At 38.1% G+C, this 9,447-nt stretch overlaps 1 gene segment (V, D, J or C); it reads right to left on the bottom strand.

Moving 5' to 3' along the window:
* Window positions 1-8,074: 8,074 nt before the first annotated feature.
* Window positions 8,075-8,643, bottom strand: LOC129677272 (immunoglobulin kappa variable 4-1-like; the record flags this gene model as incomplete). The annotated part of the segment is given in 2 exon segments: window positions 8,075-8,394; window positions 8,595-8,643. Coding segments are annotated over 2 exon segments (369 nt in total), but the record flags the coding sequence as incomplete, so codon positions are not given.
* Window positions 8,644-9,447: the final 804 nt, after the last annotated feature.

The raw sequence follows: 9,447 nt of genomic DNA, 5'->3' as shown, positions 1-9,447 counted from the left end.
CTGAACAGAGCTTTTCTGATCCAGCACTTAGAATCTTTTATTCTCTGGATGAGTAGCTATTATGACTGAATCGATATGACAAGAATTAGTAGACACAGAAATATTGTTGAAGGAAAATTAATAGAAACTATTGTGTTACTAAAAGATTCTGATTAACAATAATGGGTTTATTTAAGAGGTTTTCAAACTGTGGATTCCAACCCCTTTGAGGTCCAAAGACACTTTCACAGGGGTTGCCTGAGACCATCTGAATTATCAAATACTTATATTATGATTCAAAACAATCGGAACATTACAGGCACGAAGTTTAAGAAAACAATGTTATGGTTGGAAGTCACCACAACCTGAGGAACTATACTTAAAGGGTTGCAATATTAGGAAGTATAAAAAGTTCTTCAAATAAACCAGTGGTTCTCAACTATTCTTTGCCAAAGTTTTTCTTTACTTAAGAAAAATAATATCCTTCAGAATTTCAAAGTAATGTATGAAGTGTATAGAGTAAATCACATCTAACTAAATGGTCAGCTCTCCTACTCTATAATGTTTTTAAACCTCTGTGTTAACTGAGATGTGTTTGCCTGTAAGCTTATTAGGTAGAATCTCCCTTAATTTTTTTTCAGCTAATTCTTTTTATCTTATCTCCAAGAAATGTTTTTAAGTTAAAAGATTTGAGTTTAATACTTAAAACTTAACCCAGTCTGCATTATGTAACCATTTCAAAAGCCTTGGAAATAGTATACCTAAATTTAGGTATACTATCTAATGTAGATCCTAAATTCTTAGATGATTCTTATACTTATTTAGAAGAATAGCGTATGTATGAGATGGACAACTAATAAAACCCAGTGGAATGACTCACTCCCACTGTGATAGTGTGTCTTAGATTTTCCAGTTTGCTGAAGTACTTTTTAAAAATATGTTCTTATGACTCTCCAGAGGTCTTTGGTGTCTTTTGTTATGTCCCCATGTTTATTTCTAATTTTGTTAAATTGGACAGTCTCTCTTTTTTTTGTTTGTTTGCTTTTCTTAGTTTGGATATGTGTTTGTCTGTCTTGCTGATTTTCTCAAAGAATCCACTCTCAATTATATTGAGTTTCTGTATTATTCTCTATTTCTATTTTATTTTATTTTTCCTGTAGCTCTTGGATTTTATTTTGGGATGTTTTCCCTCAGTAATTTACATAAACAATGCATCGATGAATGTAAAAATTCTGGACCAGATGTAAATGTTGTGTTTATTTCCTCAGAAGTGGGGATAAGATGAGAGCCTTACCCAGTCTGTGCAAACACATGGCTTGGGCTGAGCCCAGAGCATTTCTTTCTCTGTTGTAGCTGTTCCTAGCTGAGGCCTGGAAGCTTCTAGTCTCTGTACAAACTAATCTTCTGCAAGCCTAGACTATAAGGCTTCATCTTCCACCCTCAGTTTGCTAACCTACTCCTACACACAATGTTTCAGCCTCTAAGACCTACTGCTGAATAAGCTCATCATTTTCTGGCTCTTTCTGAACTCTTGCTGGCTTGTTCAACTTAGCTGTTCTGGCCCAAATTCCTCTCCAAGATGACTGATTCAATCTGGTTTCTCTTTAGGCTTCTGACTGTATTGCTCTTCTTGGCCTCAAACTAACTCTGGCAATATGTTCTAATCTTGTGGCTCATTCTCATTCTCTGGGTTTTTCTTTCTGTGTCCTGTTTCTGTAAAACTGCCCCCATAAACATCCACACACAATTCTCCCACTACTATCCATCACTACACTGTTCCTCTTCTTCTCGCTGCACTCTTCTTTTTTGTTTATTTGTTTTTCATTTCTTATTAGTTATAGTTTATTGACTTTGTATGTCAGCTATAGTCCTCCCCCATTCTCTCCCAGTTCCTTCCTCCCTCCCTCTTCTATTCCTATGCCCCTCCCCCAGTCCAATGATAGGGGAGGTCCTCCTCCCCTTCCCTCTGACCATAGTCTATCAGCTCTCATCAGGAATGGCTTCTTTGTCTTCCTCAGTGGAATGGTAAGGCTGCTCCTCCCTCAGGTGGAGGCCAGCCCATGAGTTCATGTCATTGACAGTCACTGGTCCTATTATGGGTAAACCACTTGAATACTGCTATTTCTAGTTTATTGAATCGAGCCCCCATTTTGATTATTTCTTGCAATCTAATCTTCTTGGCTGTGGTTATTTCTTTGGGTTCTACAGTTTTCAGGTGTACTGTAAATTGCTAATATGAAACCTTGCCAACATTTATATTGGCATTAAGTTTTATGAACTTTCCTTGTAGTACTGCTTTTACTATATTCCATAAATTGGGGTATAGTATGGATTTCCTTTCTTTGAATTACTGACAGTCTTTACTTTCTCTACTTATTTACATCTTTGCCTAGTTTGCATTCTTTGTAAAACTCTTCAGTTTCCATGAGTTTGCATATTTTTGTTGTTTCTGTTGTTTTTATCCAGAATCAATCTCTAGCGGTTGTATAGGATGCAAAAAGTTATTTCAACTTTCTTGTAACTGTTGAGACTTGCTCTGTGTTCAAGTATATGTGAAGTTTTGAAGAATGCTCCATGAGTTACAGAGTAGAAAGCATAACCTTTCATATTTTGGTGAAAGGTTCTATAAATATCTATTAGTTTCATTTGGCTTATTATGTCTGATAGCTCCAGTATTTCTCTGTTTAGTTTTCGTTAACCTTGATTTTTTTAACAAACCTACTTTATTTAAGGTTATTAAATGCTTCTACCTCCTTTCCAACTCCTCACCACAGGGTAAAGGGGAAAGAAGTTTATTGGGAACAGGGGACACAGTGTTCTCTGCTACTTTCAGCTGAGTAGGGTCTTAGGATTTTTGGGGGGGAGGGATATCAGCACCAGTCCTCCAGAAATTCAGAAATCTAGGTAACCAGCAATTCAGCAAACAGCAAATGCAATAGTAGGACGAAGCAGAAGCAATATTTTCATTTCATTCAATATGTTCCATATGGCTTTAGCTTTTATCTCAGCTCTTCTATGTCTTACAATTCTTAGGACTGCTCTCTTCATCATATGCTAAAATCCTTTGACAGTATAGTCAGACACACACACACACACACATATATATATATATATAATTTTCAAATTACTGAGATTTCAATGCTGTTTCTTCTGCTTCAAGCTTGATCCAAAATAATTTTTCTCCTGTCTTTTTTTTTTTTCAGTGTTGTGGTGATTTCTTTATCTTTGTGTTGTATATAAGACATTGAAATTTTATTTTCCAGCATTTCAATTGAGTTTTTCTCTCTAGCTCACTTTTTCTGCCATGTTTCTGATTGTTTTATCCGTTTTGCTTATTTTTGCCTACGTATCACTAGTCTTCCTCCCAGCTTTGACTGAATGAAAATTTTTGAAACGTTTGTGGTAATTTGTCATTTTATGAGTACATATTTGAAATCTTCACCAAAATTTTATCTATTTCAATATCTTTCAATTGAATTCTTGGGGAATTTTGATCCTTTGGAGGCATTATTTCTGACTTGATTTCTTTTTTAAAAAATTCTTTATTAATTACTTTATTCACTTTGTATCCCCCCTGTGGTTTTCTCCCTCCTCCAGTCCAATACCTCCCTTTCTCCCCCCTCTGCACGCTTGTCCCTCCCCAAGTCCACTGATAGTGGAGGTCTTCTTCTCCTTCCTTCTGATCCTAGTCAATTGGGTCTCATCAGGAGTGGCTGCATTGTTGTCTTCTGTGACCTGGTAAGGCTGCTCACCCCTCAGGGGGAGGTAATTAAAGAGCAGGCCAATCAGTTCATGTCAGAGACAGTCCTTGTTCCTATTACTATGAAACCCACTTAGACACTGGACTGCCATGGGCTACATTTGTGCAGGGGTCCTAGGTTATCTCCATGCATGAGTATCAGTCTCAGGAAAGAACGCTGTGCTCAGAATTTTTGGTTATGTTGCTCTCTTGTGGAGTTCCTGTCCTGTCCAGATCATACTGTTTCTCACTTCTTTCATAAGGTTCCCTGCACTCTGCCCAAAGGTTGCCCATAAGTCTCAGCATCTGCACTGATGATCTGCAAGGCAGAGCCTTTCAGAGATCCTCTGAGTCAGTCTCCGGACTTGTTCCCTCTTTTTGCCTTCTTCAGATGTCCATCTGCTTTGCCTTTCTGGATAGGGATTGAGCATTTTAGCAAGAGTCCTCCCTCTTGATTAGTTTCTTAGGTGTACAGATTTGAGTAGGTTTATCCTATATTATATGTCTATCTGAGTGAGTATATACCATGTGCATCTTTCTGCTTCTAGGATAACTCGCTCAGGATGATCTTTTCCAGATCCCACCATTTACCTATAAATTTCATGATTTACTTGTATTTTTTAATTTTTAATTTTTTTTTTATTGCCGAGTAATATTCCATTGTGTAGATGTACCATAATTTCTGTATCCATTCCTCCGTTGTGAGACACTTAGGTTGTTTCCAGGTTCTGGCTATTACAAATAAAGTGGCTACAAACATTGTTGAGCAAATGTCCTTATTGTGTACTTGAGCCTCTTTTTTTTTTTTTTTTTTCTTGGTGGCAAACACCTTTATTTATGAGCCATCTCATCACTCCACCGTGTCTTTAGAAACAGCATGTCTGTTGAGACCTGTGCTCCTGTCTCAGCCTCGGCTGGAGCCTCTTCTGGGTGTATGCCTAGGAGTGGTACTGACTTTTTACCAGCTTGTGTTTCTTTAGCATGATTCATATCTGTTGGTTTAAGTACCACTTTTGCTTAATTTGTCTTTTTTTTTAATTTAGTGACCTACTCTCAAGGGTTCACTGCCCACAATCACTCAGAGAACCACTCAGTTTAAATGTATCTGGAGATCTCTAGCAATTGTCTGTAGTCTCTAACATACTTGTTTCCTGCCACACCTCCAAATTAGATGTTGAACAAGCTCTTCATGAGAATATGGAAAGGCATAGAGTCTGACCTTTCTTTCTTTTTTTTTTTTTTTTTTACTTAAAAATTATTAATCTTTTAGGCTGGTAGACTTGCTCCTTGGGGCCATTGGTCACAGGAACTCAAAAGGAGAGGAGCCTTGGATTTGAGCCTTGAACCTCCAGACTTGAGGTCTGGTGCCTTGCCAACTGACATTTTGGCTTTTATTTCCTCTTAAGAAGGAGGAGGCATTTTCAGCTAAGGGATCCTATTTTTTAACAGCAGGCTGTCCTAATTTTATTGACAAAGGGCCCCTGGTTTGACTAATCAGTTTACTTATTTCCAAAATGCTAGAGCCTGGGCCTTGAAGCTTTTGACTGCTTGGAAAGGAGGACTTGGCCAAGGGAAAAATCTTGTTGGAGCTAACAGCTCCAGCAGGGAGAAACAACTAGAATTGTAAAAAGAAATCTTAGCCACCGCCCCCCCCCCCGGTCTTTCAATGAGGCTAGCTTGCACAGCAACTTGAGGAAGCCAGGAACTTGATTGCAGGAGCCAAGAAGGGACTCTGGACAGTTTATCACTATATACTGTGTCTAGAAGATCATATCCCATCTTTGAGAACAGGCTGAATGCAGTGGATTCTGTATTATGGAGTCCTCCTTTGGAGGCTGGCTCAATCAAAGCTTAATTGCCTGGGTTTGGAAAGCTTCACCCAAATTGCTACTAGCTGTCAGATGCTTGAGCCTCATTAAACTTATGATGATGGTGTTGATGTTAACTAGCATTTCCTTTGTAGAGACTGCAGCAAATACAGACTGCCTCCCGCAGAATCTTGCTCCTTACCATATCCATTTATCAGCCCATAAGCACACATAAAGAATTGATCACTCGTATAGCCCTGTACATATTTATACACATATTCAATGGATGAAGCATAAAAGGAGCTCCTTACATACAGACAAATTGACAAGCATTTGTGTAACATGTACACAAAAAACAGATGGATACATTTACATGCAAGCACATTGTTAGGATAGTGTGGCGGAGTTCTACACAAATCATAAATCACACCACACAACAGGTTCCACCCGGGAGGTTTTATTAGGGGAAGCAGGGCTGGGGGCCTGGGGTTGATTACCGAGACTGTGTCTGGGCAAGGCAGGAAGGAGAGGCAATAGCAGTGGCAAGTCCTCTTAGAAGGTGACCCAGCGCACGCTCAGAACTAACATGTGGTTGCAGGAGGTGCAAGTAGTCAAGTCAACTCTGATTCTGGAGGTGGCCTCACAGATGCTGATGTGCAGCTTGTCAGCTCCCCTGGGGAGCCTTAGAGATGCCTGCTCACTGATCCCAACACACATATGTATATACCTATGTACATATATACAAAGTATTGATGAAGAAAATTCCATCGAGCTTCAAAGTTTATTCTATGAATTTAGATCTAGTTATACCCTTTAACATAGAGTCTTTACCACAGAAGAATAATTGCTTCACAGCAATTAGCAAGGTAAGGGATTACATGGTATTCTAAACACATTGCTTTCTGATAGTTTCATGGTAGGTACAGAATATTAGAAATTCATGTCATGTGTTAACAAAGTCCACAGATTAATATATGGCCAGATAATTGTTCACATGTCTTTGCATTAAGAGATTTCTTATCTATCTCTGGTTCCACAAGTTCATCTAAGATTTAAAGCAATGATTTCCAGACGCCCTAGTGCAAACTGAGACCCACCGACCCAATGGAATGTTTACTTTTGGGAAAATAAATATGTTTTAGGCATAAACTCTCTGTGTTAAGATTTATGTACTTGGCATCCAGAGGCTCACAGAGCTCTTTAATATAGCTATAACTTTCTATCAACTCTCTCACTTCTTAAAGTCTAACATTTGTTTAAATCAAAACGGGAAATGTATAAAATCATTCTCAGGCACTATGAAATCATTAGTTCATCTGAACAGCAGTAGATCTTCATAAAGATCCTGAAGGAGATCTCCTCAACCAGGACGGGTAAATACCCAAGGAATGATGGCAGTGAAGGCCTCTCTAAACCATGGAGTTTTGAGAGTTATAGCAATAGCAGTACAGAAAAAGTGGTGTCAATTAGAGGAAGATATTCTAGAGCCACAATCTCTGCCTCAGATTTATCTCTACTGTAGATCCTAAAAAAAGATACAAACTTAAATTAAACAAACAAACAAACAAACAAACAAAATACTAAGATATTTCCAGGAAGCCCAGATGTCTCCTGATTCCCTTTCCCTGAATGTCTCCTGACAGGAAAGAAGAAATAGCAGGAAAAGCAAGGCAAAATGAAGGTTAGTGCATATGATCAAAATACATGATGTATTGGAAAGACATGCCTTTCATTAAAATTGTGTTCAATTAATTAACAACCATAAAAGACTTTAACGGACAGCATGATAACTCATATGGTGAAGACATTTTCCACCAAGCCTGATGTCAAACATGAGTTTGATCTCCACAAACAAAGTTGAAAAAGAAAGTTTCAAGTAGAAATTGTCCTCTGACCTCCACAAACATGCCATGTTATATGGGCACCAATAAATATGCAAACAAAGATATACTAATGCACATTCACATGTATGTAGACAAATGTAATTAACTAACATGTAATAAAAATGAAAATAATTTATAGAAAGTAAAAGAATAAACACAAAGAATGGATAGCAGGAAGGAAAAAAGGAAGGAAGGAAAAAAGAAACAAAGGAAGAAAAGAAGGAAGAAAAGAAGGAAGGAAGGAAGAAAAGCACTCTATAATCTAGAAAAACAAGAAATATACTGTTTCCTAGATCCTCCAAATTGAAATAAAGTTTTTCATCATCATTATACAGGCCAAGAGTATTATATTGGATATCAGAACTTCAAAACTGTAAAAATATAAATCTTTTATCTGTAAGCAGCAGAGTTGTAATAATATGTTCCATAAGAAATAGAAATATAATAATGAGTTCTTTTTTGCATTTTAATATAAAAGTTTTTCATACCAAAAGACACAAGAAACATTGAACCCACAGTTTTGGACTGGGCTCTGCAAACATTTTCATTACTTTTTAAACACACCTGCTATCACACAGAAGAGGGAAGTGTGCAGGGCCAGGACTGTGTGTGCTGAAGGCAGCTGGTGAGACTCTCAAGGAGGATTTTGTTGGAGGCTGAAGCACTGTGGGAACATTGTTGTAACCCCTCTGACAGTAATAAACTGCCAGGTCTTCCGCCTGCACTCTCGTGATGGTGAGAGTGTAAAAAATCTCAGATCCACTGCCTATGAAGCGATCAAAGACCCCTTTTTCCAGAGAGGATGTATGGTAGACCAGCAGCTTAGGGGACTGCCCTGGTTTTTGCTGGTACCAGGCCACATAGTTCTTTGGGTCTTTGCTGTATGAAAGTCTCTGACTGGACCTGCAGTTGATGGTGACCTTCTCTCCTGCTGACACAGCCAGGGAGGATGGAGACTGGGTCACAACAATGTCTGCACAGGCACCTGCAATCAGGAACACACAATGAACATGTACATAGATACAAACACAGATTGTAAAAACATGTGAAATTTGTATTTATTATCTTTGTACTATCATTTTGTCAGAGTGTTATTATGTAATAATACTCTGGCACCCTTTCTAAATTTCTTATCACAAGTAAGTTGCTCTGCGAAGATTATAAATAATATTTTGAGTTTCTCACCAGACACCCAAAGCAGCAGGGATATGAGGACCTGGGTCTGTGACTCCATCTTTCTCCTCCTGCTGTCTGAGGCAGTTCAGTTCTCACTGCAAAGGCGTGGTCTATAAATTCTCAGCAGGTGGGCTGGGCTGTAGGGGCCCATGCAAAGCAGTCAGCAAATATATAAGCAAATGCCTGTGCAGTGTCTGTGAGTGTAGCTGGTGTCAATCAACAGTCAAAAATACTATTACAGGAGCATGAGCAATCACTGAAAAAAGATTGCCTTACAGCTCTCAAAGAGAATGGTATTAGGACCTCTATTAGCAGGCCTGGGTTAAAATCCAAGACATACTTAAATCAATTGACTTTTGTAGAAATATTAGTTGAGCTATATCAGACTGACAGTCTTAGGAAAATTATAGGATATGTACACAAAAAATCACAACAACAACAAAACAAACATAGCAAGAAAACATGCCATAACAGAGAGAAATGGTAGAGGGAAGAAAAGATGAAAGGAAAAAAGAAAAATTGAGGCTAAATATGTGCAATATTACTCATCTCCCAGCCATTCTTATACTGAAGACAGAGAGCAGGGCCTCAGATATTTGAGCTCCAGTTTTTTTAAATAAAGAAGGGACTAAGATGAAAAGAGTAGCCCAAAATTAACTCTGCATATATCCAGGTAGACATTAATTTAAGACTGAGATGGAAATATTTCCCATGATCATAGCTTGGCAGGATTAATATAGTAAAAATAGTCACCTTACCAAAAGCAATCTACAGATTCAATGCAAGTCCTGTCAAATTATCAACATAATTCTTGACAGACCTTGAAAGAAAAATTCTCAACTTCATATGGAATATCAAAAAA

The sequence above is a fragment of the Psammomys obesus genome, unplaced genomic scaffold, assembly GCF_907164565.1.
Source record: "Psammomys obesus unplaced genomic scaffold, mPsaObe1.curated_primary_1811, whole genome shotgun sequence".
Classification (NCBI taxonomy): Eukaryota; Metazoa; Chordata; class Mammalia; order Rodentia; family Muridae; genus Psammomys; species Psammomys obesus.
The sequence above is the reverse complement of the archived record's forward strand: the minus strand, read 5'-3'. Positions and strand labels throughout refer to the sequence as shown.